At 45.7% G+C, this 27982-nt stretch overlaps 1 protein-coding gene across 3 annotated transcripts; it reads right to left on the bottom strand.

Moving 5' to 3' along the window:
- On the bottom strand, positions 1–27745 carry Fdft1 (farnesyl-diphosphate farnesyltransferase 1). Of its 3 annotated transcripts, none has more exons than XM_034497839.2 (8): positions 27490–27745; positions 17992–18089; positions 16846–17029; positions 11975–12103; positions 9509–9700; positions 5187–5363; positions 3971–4123; positions 1–575 (listed from the first exon to the last, which is right to left on the bottom strand). In XM_034497839.2, exons 1-8 carry the CDS (start codon positions 27586–27588, stop codon positions 354–356), a joined length of 1254 nt encoding a protein of 417 aa, XP_034353730.1. In that variant the 5' UTR covers positions 27589–27745; the 3' UTR covers positions 1–353. The 3 variants fall into 3 exon arrangements, with proteins under 3 accessions (XP_034353730.1, XP_076786981.1, XP_034353729.1); XM_076930866.1 differs by lacking the exon at positions 27490–27745 and adding an exon at positions 18492–18632; XM_034497838.2 differs by lacking the exon at positions 27490–27745 and having other exon boundaries at positions 17992–18446.
- Positions 27746–27982: the final 237 nt, after the last annotated feature.

Here is a 27982-nt window from a genome sequence, read left to right as displayed (position 1 = left end):
GACAGTCACTTCATTTTCTATTGTGATAGGTATTCAAAGGCTGTTTCAAATTAAATAAATTCAATCAGCATTCTAGCCAGGTTCACTAGGATCTTGTGACCATCACATGTGGCCATTCCATCTAAAGTGCAGCAGTCAGCATGCTGCCAGTGGCTACAAGAGGCAGAGGAACCACGATCCAGCAGCACCAGGCTGCTGAGGGCAGCAAGGCATCCCTTTCCTCTGCAGAGTTCTTAAAGGTCCCATACTCAGTTCTCCGAAAGAATAGGAAGAAATACAAGGGAAGTCAAAATCCAGCTGGAGGAAAAGGAAAAACCCACTTCCCGTGAACTTCCACTTCCAGCTAAACAAAATCAGTGTTCTCCTCTCTGGATATAGTCTTCTGTGACCTGGGACAGGGTGCTCAGGTACTGCCAGCTCAGAGCAGCCAAGAGCATGAAAAAGGACAAGTAAATGGGGGAGTAGTGGCTTCGGGAGATGAGCTGACAGTTGGGAAGGTTCTGTGTCCTGATGTGGGAGATGATCTGCTTGGTTTTGCTAGATGATGGGTCTGAATTGGGGATCCGGTGATAAATCTGTGAAGGAAAGAAGAAAAGCTACTTAGCACTGTCTCCAGTACTTTCAGACATTTTCCATGGTTTCTTCTAACAATTCTCAACAGGCAGGTGCTTTAGGTCATGTCACCAAGGACTTGTTACTCTACATTAAGGCTGAAGTACCACGTAGGCCCAGTGAGCAAGGAAGCACAGTGCACTGCACATCCCTCACCAAGGAGCCACCAGGTGCCTGGAGAGCAGCTGCTGTACAGCTTCAGATCCTAGGCACCTCACACATGCCTAAGTGTTGGCATGATTTAGTCAGTTGACCAAAAAGCAATACAAAATAGGAGTGAAAGCCACTCATACTTCACCTCTTAGCCACAGGCTGGGGCTAGTCCTTCCAGCTCTCTCCCTGCCCATAAAGGCCAGGACATGCCTTGAAGAGGATGGGGCTGGTCTCTTCCTTCCTTCTGGATATTGGGGGTGGGGTGGTGAAGGATGTTACTTAACTATGCACTTGCATAATGTGCTGCCTTGCCACAGGCCCCAAATAGGGGTGATTAGTCACAGGCTGGAACTCCCAATACTCAGGCAAAATAACCCATTCTCTTGGTAAGCTAATGAACTCAGGTAGTCCATTATAGTGTGTTGAGGACCACTCTGCCCCACACTTGGCAGCCAAAATGTCGAGGACCACCTGAGCTGCTCCGGTCCAAGGGTCAGGGTCTAGCAAGAGAGAGAGTGGGGGGAAGAAGGGGAAGAGACTCGTAGAGACAAGCCAGAAGGTGTGTAGTCAAGTCTCGTTTACTGTCTCCCATAGACTACATTCACCCTCCTACTGACACTATTACAAGGAAATCCTGGGTATTTATAAGCACAAGCAGAAGAACACAGCTGAGGACATTTTACCACGTGCACCATGCAGCTGGGGTCACTAAACAGCAAAACAAGATTATGTAGGATAAACAAGATGTTTGTCAGAGTGTGCTTCAGCTGTTGTAGGCTGTTGAAAAGCAAGTCTCTATCAGGGTATACGGCTCGAGATGGCTGCAAAGTTGATAGCTGCTTTCTAGCCGCTTTCTGCTAAAAGTCGGCTCCCGACAATAGTGAAGGAAGGCTGGCATGTCTGCCAATGAGGTCAGAAGGAAGTATATAACCTGCACTCCCCCTTCTACAGAATAAAGGCCTGCATTACTGGGCCAGGGGCTAATGGAGTTATGAAAGCACAGATAGGCCAGTCTGGATATTCGAGGGCTCTAGGGTGTCCCAGGGATTCCATGATTAAGGTAGATGGCAATGTCACTTAGAGTTCACATTCAAGGCCTTAGCTGGGTAACAGCCATGAAACGTCTCCATGATAGGAAAACAGAAGAAGACTGAATGCAGAGCAACCCAACACCTGAAGAGTAAGTAGAAGTGGCAGAAAGGCTCAGGAGCAGGAAGGGGAGCGGTTAAGTAGCATCACCAAAAACAGGAAAGCCCAGGGCTCCAAGGAGAAAAGAGCCACAGGGTCAAATGGTCAAATGACTTGGGGGTGGGGTGGGGGAGGGTGGTGGGGCAGATTGTTACTTAAAACAAACTGGTTATTGGACTTATCATCAGAAAGGCCATCAAAATATTTCTTCCTCTTCTGGGTTATATACATCTTAGTGCTAATTTGTGTAGTTATGAATGCCCCAAACCAGAAGGGGAAAAAAAAAAAAAAAAAAAGGCACAGGCACATGAAAACAACGGCCCCTGCCAAGGAATCGAGTTTGGCAGAGTAGGGGATGCAAGTTTCCGGGTGTCTGCCCAAGACAGCAGGAGAGCTCCTTGGCTGACAGACATGCAAGCTGCTCTGGTTAGTGCTACCCGTCTGTCCCTGTGCTGGGGGACAAGCCTACACTGCACCTCTCTGGAGGCAGCAGGGGCCTCTCAGAAGCCTCTTTCTGGTACATTCTCAGTACAGCTGAGGAGACGGACTACAGAAGAGACATACATCCTTTCCTATAAGTACAGAATTGATCTGTGAGGAGAAATAAGATCAGATTTAGCTGGCATCTGGGCACCTACAGATCAGCCTACCTGTAGACCTCAGTCAAGTCTTGACTGGATGACTGACTTTGAGACAGTGCTATGTACCTCTGGCTGGCCTCAAACCTGCCATACAGGTGAGGATGACCTTGAACTGCCGACCCTCCTACCTCCCCAATGCTGGGATTATAGCCATATTCCACCCTGGCCGGTTTACATAGTGGGTGCTGGGAATCAAACCTAGAGCTTTGTGCACGCTAGACCAGCACTACCAGCTAAGTTATATTTCCAGGCACAAGTCTTCATTATAAAACATCATTGGGGAAATCTCCATAAGGCTGACAGGAAAGCTCAGATTTTAATGTTTGAACTTTACAATTTTGATTTTTTTCTGAATCAAGTTAAATATTAATACATCCTATCTTGCATTTCACTAAAGTAACTTTAAAGAAGATTAGAAATCCAGGATCAGAGGTCAGCGAGCTTTCTCTTAAAGGGCTGGAAGCTATTTTTAGCTATCTGGGCCACTCTGTTGTAACTACTCAACTCTGCCCTGAAGTTGCAAAAGCAGCCAGATAAGGAGGGGACACAGTGGCAGAGTTACAGCAGCAGCACGCACACAAACGCCCGCTACCTCTGCCCCCGAGCTCGGCCACCAGTAGCACTTACTCCTGACAGTCAAGGAAAACACAAAATACAACATCAACTCTAGTGCTCATCAACTCTTCAAAAACGACTTCTAAAATTAGGGATCAGTAAGCCAGGTAATCCCCAAATCTCCCTGTAACCCCAGCTCCTGGGGGTTGAGGAGGGAGGAGTACCGTGTGTTTAAGACCAGCCTGAGCAGACACTGTGTTCCAGTCCCACGCTGCCACAGCCTGGAGAGGTATGTTTTGCTTTATAAGGTGGTTTTGGCATTTGAAATAAGAGTTGCAGGAAAACAAAACAAAAGCCATTTAAGAAGTGACTGCAACCTCACAGTCTTACTTTGTTTACATTCCCCACTGGGGTTTTTCAAGAGGGGTCCGTGCCATGACAGAACATACCAGACTGACTGTCAGGGCATGAGCATTCAGTCTGAGATTCCCTCAGCCATGCTCTGCTTTAGCTTCCAGAAGCCTCCATGCCACATCCTTCAGCCAGCACACAAGCTTGGGTGGCCCCAGAGATCCTCTCCCAGCTTAGGAGACACAATTCTTCCTAGAGGTTTCGGCATGCAGCCTTGTTTTATGTCATTGCTAGCGTCCTGAAGGGCTCTCTGTGTGTGTTTGCCAATAAGGGATACCAACTACTCTCTTTAGGCTATAACACTAAGTAGTGAGGACTATCTACTATCGAAGCATGGTCTGGTTAGACAGTGACATGAGTTAATGCATAAAAACAGCTACAAATCACCAGAAAATTAAATAAAAACTCACCTCTTCTATATACTGGTATATGATAGCTTTGACAGCTGGCATGTTGGTGGCATCCATCATGAGGGTAACTGCTTGCCCCTTCCGGATCTTCACTACTCCTCTGAATACCTGCTGGTTATTGTAGCAGGCAGCCAGTGTAGCAATGGCCATTACCTACAGGCAACAGGAGAGGGGAGAATCTCAGCTCATGAAGATAAAGCAAAAGGCGCTCCATGCACTCATAAATCAAATTAGTGAAGCCTTCCTATGAAAAGCACAAGGGCCAGAGAGCCAATGTGCACCAGCCAAGCAGCAGGACCCAGAGAGGCCAGTAAGGTTCTACCTTTCTAGCTCCCCACACTCAACAAAGGGTTAAATTATTCCGCCATTTTGCCACAAAGATTCGTCTTATTTACAAACACAAGTAAATCTAACATTTTCCATATTAAAGCAGTTAGTAAACTGAATATACATTTCAAAATAATATCTGGAAAGAATTTTGAACTTTACCCTCTTATGGAAATAGTCATTATACATTAAAAAACGGTCTGAGATGAGAACAACGGGAAGAAGAGGGTCATGGCTTCCTGCGCCCAAAGGCAAAGGATCCTTGGGCTGATAGAAACCTAGGATAGCCACACAGATTTAGCTGAGACCATTCCAGAACTGTCAGGACAAGATCAAGCCAAGCTTCTGAGCGAGTTAATATAGAAAAAACTGGTAAAGGAAATTAGTAAGTCTCAGAACATATAACTGCTGGGTCTACAGGACTAGACGTTGCTATCCTGAGTACAAAAAAAGAATTACAAAATCTAGGTTAGTGAAGAAGTTATTGCATTTATTCATTTCATGTGTATAGGCAATGTGGGATACCAGCAATCTAACTCAGGTCACTCGGTGGCAAGAGCCCTGGCCTGCTGAGCCATGTCTCATGTTGACAGCCTTACTCAGTTTAACCAGCATGCTGGTCACCTAGGCTGAGGCCCAGGCTTTATTAGCATAATGATCTAGCTAGTTTAAAAGTTGATGGGAAAAGGGTAAACCCCAGAAGGCAGGCTCTGGAACAGTCAACCTTGCTCCTGAATGTAACGCAAGGACTCTGCTGTGGCTCTCTACCTACTCCTGAGATAGGTAGTGAATGCTCCTAAGAAACCATGACCCTGAACACAACAGAGTAAGACAGAAGCTATATTCTACCAGCCCAAGCACCCCACTCCTTTAGCACCCCACTCCATACCTGTGGAATAGCACAGAAGTTAAACACGCTTTGGTTCCGGAGCCTTGACAGGTAGGTGATGACGTCGGGGATGTGCTGGAGAGCGTTGGTTATGAGTTCATTCAAGCACTGCACGGCCACATCTATGTTCTCTGGCTTAGCAAAGTCTTCCAGCTTCTTAACATATCTGCCCCACACCTGGCGAGTCAGCAAGTGCAGAACGAGTCAACAGGTGGAGAATTTACATGGATTATGAGATTTCCTGGTGGCGGGGGTGGGGGGCAGAGGGGTTCAGTGCAGACCATTTAGCATGCAAGCTTAGCATGTGTGGGGCCTGGGTTCTATCCTCAACACCAAAACCCAGCAGCAAAACATGAATGAGCTGTGCTATGTACAGTGAAACCATGTCACTGTTCACTGAGATCCAGCTGCTGTAGGCTTCAGGTAGTAGCCATTTACAGTGAGTGCCCAGCCAAGGTCCAATGAATGACCAGAGAAGCAGGGTGGCCTGTGGGAAGGTTCCCTTACAGATACTTAATGCAGCATGCACCAAGCAATAGCATAATGACCTCAGCCTATAGAGGTCTCTTGCTAGCAGGGAGGGTGTGAGTCTATTACTGAACACGCCCAGCTACTACAAACCCACTCCAGTACCACAAGCAGACGTTCCAAACCCAGATCTGCCAATTCCGCTAACAATGCTGTTGAGCAAGAATGTGTAGGGAAAACAAACAAACAAACAAAAAAGAAGCAACTGTGCATGGCAGGGCCATCACCTCCCTAAGTGGTAGAAACCCGGAACTTAGAACTGGGTTCTTAGACTCCTCACTTCCAAAACATGAAGAGTTCAGTAGAACAGGGTTCTCAGACCCTTTACTTCCAAAAGGTTAAGAGTTCAGTTAGGTTGTTTTGGCAGTGTCTTGTTTTGTCTTCTGTTATCCTTTGAAACCAGAATCTCATTAACTAAGTAGCCTTAAACTCCCAGTCTCCCAGTGTCTGTAATACTGAGATTACAGGTATGTGGCCAGCCTACCTGATTTCAAATTAAAAATCATGAAACATGACTATTTATTAATGATCTATTTTTATATATACTTTATGGGTCTTTGTGTGTAAATGCTGCATGAATTTGGGTGGCAGGAACCACACTCAGGTCCTGTGAGAACCCATCAGGTGCTCTGAACTGTTGAGCCACTGCTCCAGCCATGTTATCCATTCCTAGTATGCACCCCAAATCTACCCAGACAAAAGGTACCAGATGTTTTACAGAACCCAGAAAACAAAATAAAAACGTAATGAATGAATGTATCAATGAACCTGTTTGAACAATTATTGACACAGAACAAGTCTGTTCAATCTGTATCTTATTCATGAATTAAAGTAGAGCAAGGCTTATTGTTTTATAATTATATTATGAATTCCCAAAGGTTGAACTTAGGGCCTCATGCATGCTAGGCAAGCGTTCTATCACTAAACTAGATTCCCTACCTAAAGCCTTTCTTGTATACATAAAATAGCAGGTCACATGTAAACATGAGTGATTAATAGTTAATATAAAACACTCTTCAAATCCCACCCCCCCAAGTTTGCTCAAATTGAAACAAGATCCACATCCAACATACGCTGGGTACCAGTGAGTACTGTAGCCATGAACTTAGTACCACTGAGTACTGTAGCCATGAACTTAGTACCATTGAGTACTGTAGCCATGAACTTAGTACCATTGAGTACTGTAGCCATGAAACTTAGTACCATTGAGTACTGTAGCCATGGACTTATTAAAAAAAAAACAAAACAAAAACCAATGGTGTGTCTGGTCCTGAAAGCCTTTTCAACTTTTCTGTTTCTCCGACCTAATCCCATAGTGTTCACTCACCCTGCTTTTCTTATCAATGGTAGGTCTGGCAAAAAAGATCTGTGTCATTTGCCTAAGCTGTGCCTCCTGGCAAAATCGCAGCTCACAAGGACTTTCTGACACCCATCATGCATCAGACCCAGCAGGTTGAGGGCTCAGTCTACAAGAATGCTCCCCTCGTTCAGATGTCCATTGCAAGTCCCAAGTTGTCACCTGTTCAGTACTCATCATGAAGGACACAGACAACAAGGCTAGAGATGCAGAGTAAAGCTGTGGGAGAAGGGGCATGGGGCCTCCTGCTCTTCCCACTGTGGCACCCTGCAGGCACCTCCACTTACTCCCTGTCCATCTGGGGTTTTGATGGAGACCTAATCATGGGAACAGTATAAATGAAATCTACACCAGTGGTGGCCAATTCTATCTCCAGTCCTTCTGGGCTCTGTAGCACCCCGCCCCGTCACACAGTTTTCCTTGGAGGAATCTATCTCAGACACAGCGGGCACACTGAGAGCCCCAATCTTCTACTCACAAACTGCTAGGAGAACACAGCCATTAGTAGTCTGTTTGCAAAACTCCTTTAAGTCCTCAAAAGCCTCCAATCTTAGTATGAGGAGGCCAAGGCAGGATGAGCGTGAGTTTAGGCTGGCCTGGGATATACAGTGAGATCTTGCTCCAAAACTGTAAGATCTCAAGGGTTTTAGGAGGGTTGTGCCAGAAAACAAGCACTGAGCACATACTTTTAACTATAAATCAACGATCACGGGCTCTTGCCTAGAAAACCTAGCAGCTTTATGTAAGAATAGCAGTTGCTTGTTGGCAGTACTAGGTATCCCGTCAGTCTCCCATGTACTAGCAAGCACTCTGCCTCTGAAGCAGAGCCCCAGGCCCCTGGCCAAGTTCAGCAGTTCAATACTAATTTGTTTAGGTTTTTGAGTGTTTACTCAGGCCAGTCTTGAAGTCAAATTTTTCTAGCCTCAACCTTGAGGGTTCTGGGACTGCAAGGTGTCACCACACCCAGCTCTGCAATAAAATTATTTCATAACAGGATTACTTTTTCTTCTCTCCTTCCTTCTTTTTTCTTATCCCGCCCCACCCCCAGCTCCCAGTTGGTGCTAGGAATCTAACCACAGCTCCTGCATGCTCAAAAGTACTGTGCCTCTGAGTTGTAGTCCCAAAAGCGCAACATGGTTACAGAAACACTAGAAAAACCTTCCATTTAAACTTCAGCACAGCAGGCTCTTTTTCTATCCTTCATCTCCTGTGACTAGACATTTGCAATGTTGAGAAAGCTTACCTTTACACATAATGCTACAATAAATAGCCTTGCAGGCAGCACAGTGCCCTGAGGTCTTGCCTAATGAGAAATGGCATCTTGGTTGTCTTCCTTTTCAGGCTATCTGAGCTGACACTAACATTGAGGACTGGATGTTTGTCTCATTTCTGTCACACCTCCAGCCTGCAGTGCTGGCGGGCTCTTCTACCTCACTCCATAGGCTGAGGAACTGGTGCTCCAGTCATATGCGTGTGATTCACGTTGTGTCTATGAGACTGGGCCAGGATGGTCAGAATCCTCTTCCTGGGTGGCCACAGATGGCTGGGCGTCACCTGAAAAGGCCTTTACCACTCTCTACCATGGAGGCAGCACAAGGAAAGAGCCAGGTAGAAGCCTTTCTCAAATCTGTCTGCCCACGTCACCTGGGATACATACACACCCTACTCTCATTTTTCTGTGAGATGGCTAGTCTCTCTTCTCACAATCTCAGCACCTACAAGGCTGAGGCTAGATTTTTTTTTGAATTTTGAGTTCAAGCCTAGTCCTTTTATATCAGAATATAAATTTTGTATCTGTTATATACATTGCAAATTTCATCTGTGACTTTTTTTTTTTTAAATCTGAAAGCACCTGGCTTTAGGAGAACATGTTATAAAAAGCAAGGAAATCCTGGACAAACAAAAATTATGGAAGTTTTAAGCTTTTTTCAATGTTAAATTGTTCCTTATATAATAGACACCTGCAGGTTGTTTTTCTACCCAGCACCCCTTCTGCCTCCACCCTGTTCCAAGAGCTAGAGATTTGAACCCACAGCCTTGCACACTCTTAGTATGTATGATACCATGAGCTACAACTGCAGCACCTTCTGCCCCTTATTGTCAGAGACTTCTTGGTCCAATCCATCCCATTTGTGTTGGGCACAGCTATGATGCAGATCTACAGACTGTGGCTGGCTACAGGAATATACTCAGGGAAACACCTGAGCCCTGAGAGTTAGGGTGTTAAGTTGGTTTGCCTGAGACATATCTGTGGCTTGGAGGAAGTCTGCCCAGAGAGAGAGAAACAGGTCAAAGCCATTCAGAGCCTGAATCCTTAGATGCAGCTAAGTCTACCCAAAGGAAATGACTTATTTTAGTCACTTGCAACCACGGGTTAGATGATTCGTTTTTCAGACTCTAAAACTGTTTTTCCCCCAAGTATGACATTATCAGTTACCTCTTGAGGCCAAAACTTTCTTCCTTCTTGCTGGTCTTCCAGATAATCACGAATGATATTTGTTTTCTGCAGGAACAGTCCCATTGAGTTGGCACGCTCTGTGTCTTCACCAACCAAGGGGTCTTCAAACTCTGAGGCAGAGAATAGACGAGAAAGGCCGATTCCCACCAGCCCGGCAACGTAGTGACAGTACTGCAAAAGATTGTTGTGTAAAGTACTTTAATAACAACATAGAAATGGCCTTGCCAGGCACCATTAACTACAAAACAGGAAGCTAAGAGCAGAATGTCTGAGTTCTCCTTCTGACTAAAACACAACATGTGCATACACAAGCAAGATGTCACTACACTGTGTTCCTGACTCCATTTGAGCACTCTGCAGGCAAGCACCCGAGGACCTACTGTTATCATCCCCACTGCACAGATGAGGAACCTGAGAAACAGTGGTCAGTGACTATGCCTATGATCATTCATCTGCGAAACCTAGGGCTATGACCCTTTTTTCCCTTGCCTTTTCTTTTCGTATTAGGATTTGAACTGCAGAGCTTTGCTTTTTTACTTCTGCCATGTTCTGTAGTCCAGGCAGGCCTCAACTTGTGACCATCCCACCTAGGCATCCAGAGTAGCTGAGGTTATAGGGTAGGCAGTCATAAGTGGCTTAAAAGGTATTGGAACTATGAATCCAGCCTTACCAACAATTCTGAAAAGGTCTCACCAAGACATTTGACAAATATAATGTTTAACTGCCAAAGAAGTTCCTTCCTGTGAAAGTACCCTGCCCCCACCTTCCCAGAGGGACATGCTGCTGACAGTCACATGCAATCTACAGACCAAATATTGGAAAATACATCTGCATCTATAATGCTAAGAAAAGTGCATTTCAAGGTAACAGCTCTTGGGTAGAAACACTTCTAGAGAAGAGACCTATAGTTCATCTGCCCTTTAAAGCTGAAGGGAAAATAAATCAATTACATTCAACTGTATCTGGTTAGAACTTCCTTCCACAATTATGTTTCCTAAACGGCTCTGTGCAGCTGGAAAGGGGTCAGTACTGAGTGAACCATGTGGAGGACCTGTACCTGTACGCTGAAATTCAGAAACTGTTCTCGAACCCATCACACAGTGACTCTCTCAGACAGTAAAAGCAGCAGTCAAAAGACATCTCCCTAAGTCTGAGGGTCTTGTTTTGTCAAAGTCTCACTGTGTAACCAGCCCTTCACCGTCCTGAAATTCATTATGTAGACCAGGCTAGCTGCAAGCTCTCCGAGATGGAGATCTGTCTCCTGAGTGCAGGGGTTGGTTAAAGGCATGTGCTACCATGCCTAGCCATACTTGGAGTTTTGTTTTTGTTTTGTTCAGTACTGAGGTCAGAGCCCAGGGTCTGACTATGTCTCCTGGACCCACACTCACTCGATGAATAAGTCAGTCTACTTCAAGATCCGAACCTAAGCATGGTAAGAAAAACAAAACACATAAACTCTCTAGGACTTTAAGAGGTCAGCACAAAGTGAGCAAGCCATTCCTATGTTGGTTCCTTTGTCCAGATAAACAATCTATTGTAGCTTACCAATCCCTAGCCTGGCCTGTACACCACACTGCTAATAAGGAACAGATTCTGGCCAGACAAGCTATTACTGTATTTGCTTCATACCCCCTTCTCCCCACTCTCCTAGCAATATGGACCTGCCTACAGAGGGAAGATGTACCATGCCCTCAGAAATAGCTCAGTTCACCATTCATCAGCAGTTGCTATGGTTTCAGTGATGCTCTAAAAGCACATTCTGGGAAGTCTCCAGTGCAACAGTGCTAAGGCAGGGATGCTCATGGGAGACGGAGGCCATGAAAGCTCCATCCTTACAGATGGATTAGTGGGAGTTATAAATGGGCCTTAGGCTGGGACTTCCATCTCTTCTTCTTCTGCGCTTTCTATCTCTCTGGGCACGTTACAGTGAGAAGAGCAAGAAGGACCTCTCTGGATATGGCTAAACTTCTCGGACATTTGAAAGAGAGATCTAATGTATCCTTTATATTTCCTTTTACTCTTTTTCTTTTCTGACAATGCTGGGGATCAAACCCAGGGCCTTAGACATGCTGGGAAAGCATGTTAGCACTGAGCTACTCCAAATGCAAAAGAAGAAATAACTCCTCCGATGACACACGCACTAAAGCAGATGCATACCCAGTATTCTACAATGGAAAAGAAACTGACAACGACAAACAAAGCACTGCTATTTCTGTGATACAGGAAAGTTATTTTACCATTTACCTAAAATTTCATAGCAACTTGGGGACAATCTTACATTTCACTTGCCAACAGTACACCCTGTGGGACATGTACTGTCACTGACAGAGCATTCAACTGTAAGCTAAGTGGTTTTGAGGATTACTCTGTCCTTGTTCTGAGCTTCACCATGGGGACAGCTGGCCATCCACATAGCAGATGTGGACCCCGATTACAGATACTAACCTTGTCCCAGTCCTGTTTGGAGGTCACATCCTTGTCTACAAACTCTGCCATCCCACACCCCATCCTTTGGCAGATGTCAGCGATCACTGTTCGATATTTCTCAGCCAAATTTCTAAACTCCACGGAGATCTGAAATGAGACCACGAAAACAATCAAACACACCAGATTACACACTTCATGGTATCAGAGAGAAATGTATAACCCTGTAGAGATCACAGGCCAGTGACAGGACAGTTGCTTCCCTGTACCAGTCAGGTTCCCCAAGGACTCATGAAGCCAGTGTCTTTCTCACTCCAAGCTCATATCTTTAAATTACTCAAGGAGCTCAGTTTAACTCTGTATGTCAGCTGCCCAAGATCCATATAAAAATGCAGTACTGACCAGCCACCAGCCAGAGACTTGTGCAGCAGCCTGTCTCTCTGTCTCTCTGTTCTCTTTCTCTCCTCTCTCTCTCTCTTTTCTCTCTGTTTGTCTCTTCCCCTTCCTCTCTCTTCTCTCTTGTTGTCTCTCCACGTCTCTCTGTTTCTGTCTCTTTCTCTCCTTCCCTCCTCCTCTTCTCTTCTTTTTCTTCTCTCTCCCCCTATCCATCTCTGTGTCTCTCTCTTCTGTCTCTGTGACTCTCTCTCTTATTTCTCTGTCTTTCTCACTGTTTCTGTCTCTGTGTCTCCCTGTCTCTGTCCCCGTATGGTCCCAAATGGTCTCTCTTCCCCGTTTTCTGTCTTTCTCTGTGCCTCAGCTCCTGTCTGTCTTTCTGTCTACATCTCCACTTGTCTCTGCCACTCCCCCTCTCCAGTCCTCACTCCCCTCCTTTCCCCCAAATATAAAGCCCCTTTACACCAGGCATGGCATAGTTACTCAAGGGCACACCTAGGCATGGGTCCACCAGGTACCACTTTATTTCACAACAAGTATTTATCACAATAAAAGTCAACATAAAGACAAAAACATGCAGTACTGACTGGTTTGGAAATATATTGCTACTACACAATTATCTCAAGCTCAACAAAGCATTTAAAAGTTATCAACATACAACATACACACAGTAAAATTTTTGTCTTTATTTTTGAGGCAAAGTTTCACTATGTTGCCCCAGCTGATATCCAACTCACAATCCTCCTGCCTCAGGCTCTCATCAGGTGTGTGCCACCATAGCTGGCCCCTCCATAAATGTTTATAAAGAACAGCTGAGCTGTTATCTCGAAGCACTGAGCTGTGAACAGGTGATGTTGAGACCTCCCGTGAGAGAGCCGTGTAAGAGAAGCTAGACACACTGTTCAGGAAGGGCCAAGGGCACAGAGCAGCCACGGCATCTCTGATGAACACCAACTATTAACTCTTCCCTCCTCAGATTACATAAAAATCAATCTGGTCTTTCAGAACTTTTCTTTCTAGGACAGCTGATCCAAGTCGGAGCCAAAGGGCAACTCCTACATGGACTAAAACTAACACTCTCCCGGGAGTCAAAGCCCTGCGCCTCCCCCTTAAGATCGGTCTTAACCACACTGCTCTGTGGCAAGGGCGGTTCTGTTTAGGAGGCGGGTCTATGAGGGCAAGAAAACACCTCAAACAGGGCACCTGATCATCCTTAGTGGCCTTTGGGAATTCCGAAATTTGGAGTTTTGGAATGTAATTATAGAACTGAAGCAAATGAAAACAAAAAGTACCCAGTAAAACAAAAACTCTCTCTGTCTTGCTGGAACTCTGAGGGAAATTATTTTTTCCTTTAGGCTCTGCAGTGTGACACAAGCCACAAGGGCTTCTCCCACCCTCAGGGGACCAAGCCACAACGAAGGCACACTCCCAGGTCCCTGTATCACTTGCTGGCCATTCCAAGGACATGAAGGCACATTACAGTGACAAGTCTCTTGGGACAATAAAGGCCAAATCCCAAACAGGGCAAGAGGATCATGGCACTTCCACTGACTTTCAAGACAAACTACTCCCCTTATAGAAGGCCTTGGGCAGGTTCTGATCAAAGCCAGGCAAGTTCAAGCCTCTGGCTGTTGGTTGTTCTAACTCCCTCCCCCTCCCCTGACTCCTTTTTGAGATTGGCTTTCATTCCGATACTCAAAACCAACAAACTCTTGGCTTTCCTGCCTTTACTTCTCTGGAATCACTGATGCATGCCAACATGCCTGGCAGTTTTAACCTTTTCCTGTCCTTTCAGTTTTTTTTGTTTGTTTTCCAGACAAGTTCACATATATCCTGGTCTAAAACTCACTACATAGCTGAGGCTAGCCTTGAACTCCTAATGTTCCTGCCTCCAAGGCCCTACCTCACTCAACTGCCAATCTTTAAAGAAGCATCAAAAGAGACACTCAAGTCAAGCATGAGGTTTCTGAGCACCCTGGGTTTCAATCCTGACTCCCTATTTAGAAAAACTTTATTTTTTTTTTATACCTCCGTTTCCTCATATGCAAAAATGTAGAAAGTATAGGGACACCACACACAGTGTAAGTATAAGCCAGGGGTGGTGACACATTCCAAAGGCTGAAGCAGACAAACAGGAGGCAGCACAGGCTCATGGCCTCCCTGGGCACAGCTGTTCATCAAATAAACAGAGTTCACTTGGCTTATTCTCCAAACAAGAGAACATGCAATATTTAGAAGAAAAAAAAAAAAAAAAAAAAAAAAGCTAATAAAATTGTCCTCTAAAGTACATTCTATCTACCCAGCCTTGACAAGCATATTATGCAACAACCTGGACCCTTGAGTTTACAATTCCTGGACCGACACTCTTCGGTTCCCTTCCCTTCCTACTGCAGCTGTGTGGATAGCACTGAGGGACCTTTACTAAAGAAAAGATATCCCAGGGCCAGTCTTCCTCTACAAGCTCTCAGAACACATCTTTTCCACGTCCTCCTATCTTAGATGATTCCCAGAGAGGGTCTCCCATCCAGGCACGACACAAGGCTTTATGCTGCCTCATGTTCATCAGGACATAAAGGATTAACAGTAACAAGCGGCATCTGGCCTCTACTTTCAGCTCCCTTTTCTCTCCCTGGGACAGTTCACTGCTTCCAAACTCTCTTGATCAAACAGGAAAAGATCAATTTACTGCTTACCTTTGAAACCCTCCAAAGCAGAATATTCCCTTCCCATTAGATTGCCACACAAAGACAGTTGGGCTTTACAAACGTACTAGATAAGGATCTGAAAATTACCTAGCTCCCCCAAACTACTTTAGCATTTCCCATTTTTGTGTTCCTTCTGGTGGGTAGATGAGGCCACCTTGAATTTTTATGATCTATATAATAAAATTATCCCATGACCAGAAAGTATTTAAAGGATATAATGTCCCTACTTGAAAAGCAGTTTGGTAGCACAGACCTTTAATCTCAGCACCAGGAGAAACAGAGGCAAACAGATCTCTGTGAGTTTGAGAACAGCCTAGTCTACATGGCCAGCTCCAGAACAGATAGGACAACATAGTGAAACCCTGCTTCAAAAACAAAAACAAAAAAAGGAAAATGTATTTTTGGAGACAAGTCTGATTACTCAGGAGGTTGGGGTTGGAGGGTTATAAGTTCAAGGGCAGACTAAAACACAAAGTGAATTCATGGTCAGCTTGGGCAAATTATTGAGGAACTGTCTCCAAAAGAAAAATCAGGCAGGCTGAGGATACAGAGCAGTAATGAGTACCTAGTGACCAGAGGGCCCTGGGTTCCATACCCAGTGCTAAAGAGAAAAACAACAAAACAAAACCCACCTCTGTTACTGAGAAGGTACAACCAAGTGGGTCATGGCACTCCATCTACATTAGCAGAACTCAGAGGTTCACCAGTGAACTTCTATATGTTTGTCAGAATAACTGAACTTGCTGGCCATCAAGTACCCTGAGGACACCAATGAACCAGTACGAAGCTTCCCTAGAGCTTTAGGGCCCTCAGTAACCTGCAGACATCCTAGGTACTTTCAGAGCGCAGCATACTATATTTTGGTCTTTGGCCCTAAAAACATGATCTCAGCAAGTTGGAAACAGCCCATCTTTCTCAAACCTGGCCGGGCTCCCCTTCTCTTCACCCAACTCCCTCCACACAGATGGACTAGATTCCTTCATTGTCAAAGTTATATAAGGACTGTTCTCCATAACTCTAGAAAACTATGCACAAGACAAATGTCCTCTTTAAGGTATCAGAGGACATGTGACTTTGCTGAACATGCAAATTCTAGAAGTGAGGTCTATGTACCCCATAAACTTTAGGGTCCCTAAAGCTTGGGGCTTTACCTATAATCCATCTCAAGAGCTAATCCCTACAGAAAGAATACTTAGTGCACCCCAGGCACTGATCTAAGAAGTTTATACATAAGAACTTATCCAACTCTTTACAGTTCTACTGGTACATATTGGGACACTGAGTCAGAACTCAATTAAGAAAGTGGCAAGGATCTCACCTCAGCTGCTGCAGAAGGCCAAAGGTACAAGCCATGCTGAGCAGCCACCCTAAGCTGCCAGCTTCACTGGGGGCTACACTACAGGCCCATGTGAGCCAGTCAGGAGATCCACCTTTTTTTCTTTTAATATTTTGACAGTTCTTCAGACCTGAAATGTGAATTTCAGACCTGAATGTAAGAATGGACCTAGGACTTTTGAGAAACAGCCTGTTCTAGGGTCACGGCCATGCTGCCTAAGAGCGTCGACACCACTAGAATTGGGGGCTGTCATTGTCTCCACCACACAGAGGGAAAACCCGAGGCAGGGAGGGGCTATAAACCTCGTTACCAATTACCATGTTGGGATTCCATACAGAAAAGGTCTGGCTTGGACTCTCAGCTGCCCTCAGACTGTTCATGTCACCTTTCTCTCAGCTCAGAGGCTGACAACTGCACTGCCAATTATCGACAGCATAGACCCAGACAGAGCCCAGTACCGTGGGGAAGTCCTCCAGCACTTGTCGGTCCTTCTCCTTGCTCTCGGTGAACCGCCACTCTGGGTCATAGAGGAAAGTGTGAAAATTGCAAAGCAGTGGGACCTTCTTCTCCACGCTGATGGTCATGTCATCTTCCACGGTGTCCAGGGCTCGGAGAACCAGGTAAAACACACACACCGCGTGCCTGTCAAAAAGGAAAAGCTAGAAACGTGGTACCAAGTGTGTACTTTTTAAAGACATCTACTTATTTTGTGTCATGAGCGTGCCCCAGCACGTGTGGGAGGTCAGAAGGCAACGTCAGGAAACCAGTCCTCCCTTTCCACCTGCGGGTCTGAGCACTGAAGTCAAGTTGTCAGGCTTGGCAGCAAGTGCTTTTACAGACTAACCGATTTCATCAGCCTGTTTTTTAAATATGTATTTCTGACTAACATGTAAATCAGGGTAGTGCTCATGCCTGTCATCTCAACTCAGGAGGTTGAGGCTGGAAGAGCTTGAGTTCAGGACAACTGGGACCATAAAGTGAGACCCTACTTCAAGAGCTAAACTAAATAATTTCTGCCAAGCCATTTTCTAAAGTTGTCTTACCACTCACTCTACAGGATTAGAAGTGACATCAAAGCCTGCAGCAGGCGGGTGCTACGCAGCTCTAAGAATGTTTTACACCTAAGCAATGTACGACAGGGACCAAGAGGCAAATGTTTAGAGGGCATTACTGTTTTGGCAGATGGAAAACTTCCCAGCATGAATGCTGTCACGGGCACAGTAACTGCTCTAAACTTGTGTGCAATGTGCACAAGAGATACTTTTTGAAGAATCAGTACACTTGAAACATAAGGTGACAAAAAAAAAAAAAAAAAAAAAAAGTCTGGCCTGCTCACTGAAGGGTACAGGTGCCAAGACTAAAAGAAGGTAATCAACATGGCTGCCCCACCCCCTTCTCTGAAAGAGCTGGCCTAAAAGGACGCTGGTAGATGGCCAGGTGCCTGGAAGGGCATTTGCAAGTAAACACATGGGCGGAGTGGGGGGAGGTAGTCTTGCCCAAGCCACAACAAGGAGCCCATAATTCTATGTGGTGTGAGCTGTAGCTGCAGTGACTCAAAGGTTCCTGGAAAAGCGGTCCTCCCCAAGTCTGGGCTCTCCACTAACCGTATGTCCCCATCCAGCGCCTGGATAACCGCTGCAAAGCTGCGACTGGTCTGATTGAGATACTTGTAGCACGTCTTCAAGCTGCTGCTGAGCGAGTCCTGTGGGAAGAGAAGACACACTGTGGTGGCCGACATGGAGCAGGAGTGAGGCTGGGGCAGACAGCTGGCAGCCGGGCTCCGTGCCCGGGACCAGTCCTTGAAAGGCCAGGCGGTGGGGGGCCAGGAGCAGCCCCGTGGGGGTGACCCCGGAGTCTTGGGCGCGGCGACCGGGCTCAGCACGAAGGTCCGCTTGACCAGGGCCATGGCCTTGGTGCTGCCGGCGGCGGCTGCCATGGGAGTTCGGCGCAGAGTCCTTCCTCCATAGGCCCCACTGAGCTGCAAGGCGCCCACCGCAGGGCGGGGATCTGATAGGAGAGAGCCTCACTCCGCAACACGTGCAGGCCCGGGCCACGCCCCCTGCCGCCTCTCGCCACGCCCCCGCAGCACGAACCCCTAGCTTACCCTTACTCTGGTGCCTCTTCCTAGTCCCCCACAAACTGTGGCGGAGAAGAGAGCGCCCAGGCACAGCTCTGAGAAGCTGGCTTTCCCTCCCTGTGACAGTCTTTCCTAGACTAAACTATCTGTGCAGGCTCCTCTGACTCTTCTCTCCAACTCGGCTGGCCTTTGGTAAACTGAAGTGCTCTTTGTCTGTGGTCAATTTACTATGTAGCTCTGGCTGGCTCGGAAATCGCTGTGTACACCAGGCTGGCCTCGAACTTGCTCAGGCAACCCTTTTACCTCTACCTGGATTACACATGTGCTGGATTACACATACAGACACCACATCCAGCAGTGCCCAACCACAACCAACCACGCTGGTCCGCCTAAAGCAATAACCCCTCACCCTCTGAAGCTTCCCTTTATTAATTTCCTGCTCTAGTACATAATCAGGACAGAGCTCAGTTCTAGCCTAAGGCTTCTTAACCCTACTTTCTTCCGAAGAGAATCTGGATTTCAACTACTGCTGCACTGCTTTGCTATCCCTAGTCCGGCTAAGACTGCTGGAAACCTTACTATCCGTGTTCACAGAAGCGCAATACCAGCTGGTCTCTGCAAAGGAAAACTTTGCAAGGAGCAGGAGGTTTGGAAGGTGTCTTACTACAAATGCCAACACAAAACTGCTTTTTGTGTTGTGTGTTGTGCTGTGTGCCTGCTTTATAAGAACTTTTGTGAGCAGGAAAACAGCTGAAGGTACAGAATTTCCACCTGCCCCTTGCACGATCCTACACAGTTATCTCCACTCATTTAAGAACTGGGAAACACGATTATCTAACAAGGGAGCTGTTTCTGAAATACAGCACATCTGTTAGTTGGCAATGCACAGTTGCACTGGAATGTTAGAGAACCTTGGACCCTGGTGGGCCCTGTACAGAGCTATGTCCTTCTTTATTTGGATTTCCTAATATGGACACACATTATTTTGTCTAAAGAGTAAGACTTTCTTTTAAAGAAAAAAAAGGTAGACTCCTGAGTTTCGTTTTATTGACATTTCTAGTAAAATATATTAGTGAAAATATAACTCATAGTCTAGCACATTAATAACCTGTAGAGTTCCATGAGATAAAGCAATGCATTCACAATTTAAAGTCACCAACTCCAGCGAACCGGTGGTGGTGCAGCACAGCGTAAGGCAGCCACCTGCAGAGGCGCGGGCCCCTCTGCACCGCTCTCTCTACCCGCGCAAGCTTTTGAATCCCCGTGCGTCTCCTCCCGCGTCTCATGGGGGGGGGGGGGGGGAGGGGGAGAAGCCGGGCGGTGGCCCACGCCTTTAATCCCAGCACTTGGGAGGCAAAGGCAGGCGGATTTCTTTCTGAGTTCGAGGCCAGCCTGGTCTACAGAGTGAGTTCCAGGACAGCCAGGGCTACACAGAGAAACCCTGTCTCGAAAAACCAAAAAGTCACCCACTCCTTCAAAATGTGGAAAGACAAGATTTCACAGGAAAAAAATGAATAACTGTTCTCTTTTGAGACAGTCTTACTCTTATAGCCCAGGCAATCCTGGAACTAATGGCAATTCTCCTGCCTCAGCCTCTTCACTGCTCAAATTCCAGCTGTGATCTACTTACCAGAGCCAAGCTCTCTGCAAAGCTTGCTGTTACCATGCCCTACACATTTCTTTGCAGTGTTTCTCAACTTGTAAGTCGTGACCCCTTTGGGAGTCAATGACCCCTTCATGGGGGTTGCACAGAGACTTACATTACAATTTATAACAGTAGCAAAATTACAGTTAAGAAATAAAAAAAAATAATTTCATGATTGGGGCATTAAAGGGTCGGAGCATTAGAAAGGTTGAGAATCACTGGTCTAGCAGCTGCTCTCACCAGGACTTGCAAGGAATGCAAAGGGACAATGGCGCTGGGTTTGAAGAGCAGGGTTAGGGAGCATTCTCACCCCAGAACCCAAAAAAAGACAAGGTGCAGGGCTTGCGCCCTCCACAGCATTTCTGTTATGTTTCTGTTTCAGTATGTCACCTTAAACAACAGGTCCCTAAAATGACCAACAAGAATCCTATTAAGGACAGCACTGCTCTCTGAAAGCTGGAAAGTTCTCATGGCCGTGGACTCCAGTATGTCACGCCACTGTCCCTAGAGCCTCCCAGTTTTCCCCTGCTGCCTGAAGTTAAGTACACATCCAGAAGGCTCCAGTGAAGGAAACAGGGCTCAAAGGGCATTCAGGGCAAGGGTATACACAACTCATAAGTGAGGCTGAGACTCTAGACTGAGACTCCAGGCTCCAGTTGACAGCTACCAGGACCACCCCTGCCAGTCCTGCCCTTGGTTTTAATAAGACAAGTTCGCTTACAGTGGGAAAACCAAAACCTCAGAACCCATGGATCTCAGGACTGGACATTGGGAAGGTTAATAACTGCCACTTATTAGGCACTGAATGACAAATGATACATATATTACTTTTAACCCTTTCTAAATGTTTAAGGATGGTATAACAGGCTACAGTCCATGCCACACAGGTAGCAAGGGTCATACTTTTTAGTGTTTTAGAAAACAAACCACAAGCCTGGATTAGGACCCCAGGATTCCCTAGCAACAATTGTTAAGTAATACAGCCGAATATATAAACCAAACAGGACAAATGAAGCCTTGCCTGCAATCAAATCAGGCTCTGCCGCCAAATGATGCTCAGTTAGCCAGGCATGGTGGGCATAGCTGTGACCCTTACTTGGGAAGCTGAGGGTGAAAGATGAAGAAGAAGGAGAGATCTAGGCTAAACTCCAAGGCCTTCTAGCATAAAGGAAAACAACAAAAACAAAACCCCTTTCATTCCCAGCCTGGAGCTGGCCGGCTGTGACTAAGGCCCTGTAGCTCTCCATACTATCTTACAGATGATAAAGAAACACAGAGATTAAGTTACTGAGCAGAACATGCTTGGCTAAATAGTAAGAGTTAGACCTGACACAAGTCAGATCTCCTTAGGAAAGGTCAGCTTCTTCCATTTTGTGGCCTGAGTAATGTCACACAACTTGCATGTGGGGCAATGCATTGAGATGTGCTAATACACTCAGTAAAAGACTAATTATTTGAACTTGATTTTTTTTTTAAAGATAATGTCTCACTGTCTAGTCAAAGATCTGCCTGCATGCTGGAAGATTTAAAAGCCTTGCACCACCATGCCTGGCCTAAACCCACATTTATTTTTTGTTGCAAAAATAATCAGCTCTCAATATCAACAGTTCAGGGTACATATCCCTCAGGGGGGTTTTGTTGTTGTTGTTGTTATTGCTACTTAAGAAAGAAATATTAAATAAAGAGAAAGGAATTTTCTGTTTGTTTCCACTAGTTAGAGGTACTTTGGACTACTCTTATTTATTTATTTAGCTGAGGTTTTGCCATGGCATCTAGGCTCGTTTTAAACTCCTGGACTCACAGGAGCCTCCTGCCTCCTCCTCTGGAACAGCAGGTACTGCAGCATGTACTTCAGTGGCTGCAGTGTGTCACTGTGTATGTCTTACACTATGTATGTGTCTTACCTTCCTCTCCCAATAGAATATCTGTTTGACAAGAATCAAGTCTTTTGCCTAGTTTCTTCTTTTTTTTAATTATACACATCAGTTCTGGCCTGCTAGCTGGGTTCATACAACACCTGAACTTTTTGAGCCTAACAGCCTCCAAGCTAAAAAGCACAAAGGTGGCTAGGCCTGGCTGGGTATCCCAGAGGCATACTTAAGAGTTGTGAGGAAATGGGCAGTGGTGGCACACGCCTTTAATCCCAGCACTTGGGAGGCAGAGGCAGGCGGATTTCTGAGTTTCAGGACAGCCTGGACTACAGAGTGAGTTCCAGGACAACCCTGTCTTGAAAAAACAAACAAACAAACAAAAAAACCCAAAACAAAACAAAAAACAGTTGTGAGGAAAAAAAAACACACTTGTAATTTGCAAAGTGACAGCAATAACACTACTTGTCCCCTTCAGATTACTACTAAGAGTGATAAAATGTAGTAAGCTATAAACATGGTCACAAAATTTTGTGATCTCCCATCAGGAAGGAGTCTTTCTCTCCTCCCTCATACCTGGCTCCTCTGGTAAAATCTGGGGTCCAATTGGACAGTAACAGATGTGACTCGTGCAGAAGTCTGAAAAGTATGCATATAGATACAGAGGTTTGCTCCCTGCCAGTGCCCACTGAGCCCCAGGACAACCCTGCAGGCTGGTGAGTGTCTCCCCCTATTCCAGCTGTAACCTGCTAACCACCCCCTCCTTAGCTACAAGCTGCCTGACAGCTGAGCAGGCCATGGAGAAATGGGTCCAGCTGTTCCAGACAACTGTGAATTAACAGTTGTACTTTAAACCACTGACTCTGGCTTCCTAAAAGGAAGATAAAATATACACACAGCATATCTTACCGCTTAGCCGTCCACTAGTATTAGGAAACGGCACGTGTTGTACAGCCACACTCCATAACTGCAGCCCTAACCTTTGGGACGGTTTGTCCTCAGTAAACGCTAAGGGAGAAGCTGGCCGGATGGCAGCAGCTTAAGACACTTGCTAAATAAGACTGGTGGCCCGAGTTCAATTCCTGGACCCTGGTAGAGATGGTGGAGACAACAAATCCCACAAATCTGTCCTATAACTGTAGCATGTGTGCAGTGGCATACGTGCACTCATACACACAGACACAATAATAATACTTTTTAGGTTTGTTTTTTTTTTTTTTTGAGACAGGGTTTCTCTGTAGTCCTGGCTGTCCTGGAACTCACTCTGTAGACCAGGCTGGCCTTGAACTCAGAAATCCGCCTGCCTCTGCCTCCCAAGTACTGGGACTAAAGGTGTGAGCCACCACTGCCCAGCTAATAATACATTTTAAAAAAAAAACTTAATTTAAAAACTCTAAGTGATACACTTAGATAATAAATAGCTATAAGACAGCATCTTCTGACCTGGAACTCACAGCCTAGAATAGAAATTCACCTGCCTCTGCCTCCCAAGTGCTGAGATTAAAGACATGTGCTACCACACTCAGTTTTTTTAAAAAAAAAAGTATATAGATAATATCTATTAATATATAATATAGTAAAATATCCGCAAATTTTTGTGCATATTTATTCTTATAGCATGTGCCACAGCTATGTAGAACAATTTGCTTCTACCATGTGGGTTCTGGGAATTAAACTCAGGTTGTCAGGCTTGTTGGCAAGTGCCTTTACCTGCTGTGTCATCTTGCCAGTCAGGATGTTTGGTAATCCTAGTTAGGACAGGCATTTGTGTGCATCAGGCCTAGGTGTGTCCACCTCCTGGCTGGCTCTGGACAGTCTGCCTAATGTACTTCTGTGGTTCATTACCCTAAGGATGAATAACATATTGAGAGAGAGAGAGCTCTGGAGGGGCTGGGAGATGGCTCAGTGATTAAGACCAAGTACTGCTCTTGCACAGGACTGGAGTCCAGCTCCCAGTGTCAGCAGCTCACAAGCACTCTTAACTCCAGCTCCAGGGGCATCTGATGCCCTCTTCTGGCCTCAGCAAGGTACTGCACACACTTCCACAAACCCACACACTGTAACACATACACAATTGGAAAATAAAAAAATGAATCTTTTTTTTTAAAAGAGAGACTGAACAAGCTCTGTATTAGATTGTGAGAGTCAAATCCCAGAGACCACACTATAGGTAAGGGACGAATGGTAATTCACTAACCTCTCTGAGTCCCAGCTACAAAACAGAAAAACAGATCCTCAAAGGGAGACTTGGGTGTTTACATAACAGATGGGAGGTACAGAAAATAGTGTTTGGCACATACCACGAGCTAATAAACATTAGCTAATTATTATGGCACTCTCTAACTAAAAGACAAGGCACACAACCCCAGTTTCAAAAGGCTTTCAGCAAGGCACAATGATGGAAGGAAAGATCCCAGGCAGGTGTTCACAGTTCTAAGCCCACAGTGTGAAGAGACTGCCTGAAAAGGCCAGGTGAACACGAGAATGGGACAGGCAGGCCAACATCAGATGCAGGGTGCCTTGTCTGCAGATACCATCCATTTAGTGCCATCAACAAGAGTGTTTAGCTCAGAGCTAGACCTGGAACGTCTACTGCTTTAGGTGTTTCCGAATATTTAGCTTCTTAATAAAATATATAAGAAGATAATGAATAATGAAGTAAATAGGACAAAATACAGATGCAGTGGTTTGTTATATCTAACTTCTGATATTTGTCTGTACAAAGTATTTTGTAATGAAAATGCATTTTAATTGGGCTTGGAGGCTCACACCTGCAATTCCAGCACTCAGGAGGCTCAGCGTTCAAAGCCAGTCTGAACCACAAACCGAGTTCCAGAAACCAAAACGTCCAAAGAGCGTCTTAAGTTAACGCCCATTTTAAGATATGGGAATTAGAAATGTAAAGTTCTGAAGTAACCAGGCTAAAACTGCCCCAAGTATTATGCAATTATGGAAACCAAACTTTAGAGAAAAAGGAGGACCAGGTGCAAGGCTTGGAAAGAGTACCATACGGAAATAACTGAAGAAAGATGCTACTTCAGAGCAATACTTTTTTGGTCTGTTGTTTGAAACAGGGTCTCACTACGTTATCTATGGCTAGCTCTTAACTCAACATGTAGACCAGGCTGACCATGAACTCACAGAGATCCACCTTCATCTCTTTTCCTTATGTTGGGATTGAAGGAATGTGTGGTACTTCGCCAGGCTCTCTTGTCAGTATTCTTAAAAATTATCAGAGTTTTTTAATACTTCAGAGTCTGCATTCCAAAACAAAAACTAAATCTCCCTTTGGCTCTAAAAGCAGAACAAAGGGTGGAAGTTCAGTCCAAAGCTTCCTAAAACCTGAACTTCATGGACTGAGAAAAGACAGTGAACACACCTCCCCAGAAGTGGCAAACTGCCATTACCAGGTGTCAGGAGACCAAGCAACCTAGACTGTAAGCAGAGACTCTTTATCTTAGGTTCACGACATAAAAGCTCAAATATACAACTTCTCCAGGACAGAAGTATTTAGATTTCTAAAGATTTGTGCAATGAGGTATCTTGGTAGTGGGACCCAAGTCCAAACATGCAATTGTTTTGTGTTTTCACATATGCCTTACACACACAGCTGACAGGTCGTTTTCTACAATGTTTTTAACACATATGCACTTTGAAAACAACTTGTCACATACATGTATGAGGTCAGGTGTGGAAGTGTCCACCTATAGGATCATGTCAGCGCTCAAAGAAATTTTACTAATACTGAACCAAGCAAATATTTATTCACAAAAGCCAGAGACATTTGAAAACTCTATTTCCTTCAGGCAACCCTGAAAAGGTTAAACTCGCATCCTAACAAGCAGAGATTTTTCCTTCCTACCCCAGTAACTTTCCTTGTGACAGTCACTATTCTGCCACACTCGGGCAAAGGCACCTGGTTTAGAAGGCTAGAAGCTTCCCCAAGGCAGGTCTGTTCACTAATTCATCTTCACACATTTTTGACAAACTACTTTGTTCAAGGCACTAAAGGGACCCACGTTAAGAAAAGATTTTCAAGTCCCTTAAAATTCAGATTTGCCAGGGGTTATAGTGGCTCACCTTTAATCCCAGCACTCAGGAGGCAGAGACAGGGGGATCAGAGGCAGGCGGCTCTCTGTGAGGTACAAGGCTGGCCTGATCTACAAAGTGAGTTCCAAGACAGCCAGGGCTACACAATGAGACCCTGTCTTGAAAAAAATAGAATAAAATCCAGAATCAAGTAAGAGAACCTTAGATTGTAATGAGACCGAAATACAGAATCTTGCATCTGAAAGCGACTTTGGGATCACTGTGTAAGTTAAACAGTGAAAGAGAAGGCAGGTAAGGAAACCTTGCAGGTCTGAATGCCTTCCTCCGGTTTCCACAAAACAATTTTGTACCACTTTGTAAGAGTCCTGGCAAGTGACCATCTGGAAAAGGCAGAGTGAATCCGCCTCCCCAGGGGAAATGAACTACCTGTGACAGGGGCTGTCAGGAGACCAACTTGGATTGTAAAGCAGATTCTTTGCTTTGATCACTTACCCCTGCAAGAATCTGGCAACTGTACATCCTTCGCCCCTGAAAATACTCATGTATTTCCTTGAGGATCCTATGTGCCTATGCTCTTAATTACACTGCTATCCATGCTTTACGCAACAGAGCGCCCATCACCACGCAGGTGTCCGGGGTCTGCTGAATGGCTGACAGCACTTGTCAGACCTAAATCTTAAAAAGTGAGAAGAATTATGAATGAGAAAAGTAAAGTGTTTTTAATAAAGGATACCAATTAAGGATACCTTTAAATAAAATACAGTGTCTGATGTTTCCAGAGAAGGGGAAAATTAAAAATTTTTGTTGTAACCCACTAAGTTAACTGGATGTGTATTCATGCAACAGTTACATACTTTTGTTAGAATAAGTATTATCATAAAAGCACGAGTTTAAGAAAGGTACAGACCGATGAAATGGGAACAAAAACCAAGTTCTGGCCTTCCAGCAGCCAATAGCTAGTAGGAACTTGAACACAACAAAAAATGCAGAAAGCACCCAGAAATAAAATAGTGGCTGCAGGAAGGTGAGGAAGCTTATGGGAGAAGTGATGTCTTAAAACTGGAAGGAGTGGGTGGGTGCGAAGTAAGTTTCGTTCCAGTGAAGATAGGCATAATTCCTACAGGATTCCTTATGTTCTCAAATTTTTTCTCAAGCGTGTTCTCTTTATCTAATCTCGATTCTGGAACGCACCCGTTTAATTAAAAAATAAACTCCAAGCTTAGAAGAACAAAGTTCGCAGCCAAACTACCAAGGAAAGCAATGGCTTGAACAGGTAGAAACCTTTAAAGACAGGTGGGGGGGAGGGCGGGGCCTGGCAAGAAGACAGGGCTCATGTAGGGTGCGCGACCCAGGCTGGAATCCAGCCTTTCGTGGAGACCAGGACGTCAGAGACCATCCTCAAGAGACCTCCCGTGCTAGCAGCGGCCACATGCCTGAGAGGGAGCAAGGATGCTCGGCTTACCTGGTCCATCTTGGGTATGAAATTTCGCCGGCCTCCCATGCGGAATCGCAGCAGGTTGTAGAACTCCTCCGGGTGGCCTAGACACTTGACGAACTCCATCCTTGCGACTGTCGGGCGCGGGGCTCACCTGTCGGGATGTCCCGCTCCCACCGGTGTTTAGACGCCAGGGGTGGGCAGGGCGAGGAGGCGGGGCTAGCGCCGGACGTCCCGCCCACCTCCCGCCCTCCTCAACCGGCCGTGCCGCTCGCGCCTCCAGGCTAGGACGCGCGGAGTGGACTGACGGACGTTGATTGGCCAGAGCCGCTCGCACCAGGAAAACGTTGGCCAATCGGCAGCCGGAACAGCCTGGCGCGATGACCACACCCTAGAAGCTGATTGGAGGGCTGGAAAGAAGCCAGCGAGCTTGATTGGTACCCCGAAGAGAAGCTTTGTTTGGGCGGCGTGTCCTAGGCGGGTAGCGAGCGAGGCGCATGCGTGGACGTTCTGGCGTGCG

This window comes from Arvicanthis niloticus, chromosome 3 (assembly GCF_011762505.2).
Source record: "Arvicanthis niloticus isolate mArvNil1 chromosome 3, mArvNil1.pat.X, whole genome shotgun sequence".
NCBI lineage: Eukaryota > Metazoa > Chordata > Mammalia > Rodentia > Muridae > Arvicanthis > Arvicanthis niloticus.
This window is presented reverse-complemented; position numbering and strand designations above follow the sequence as displayed.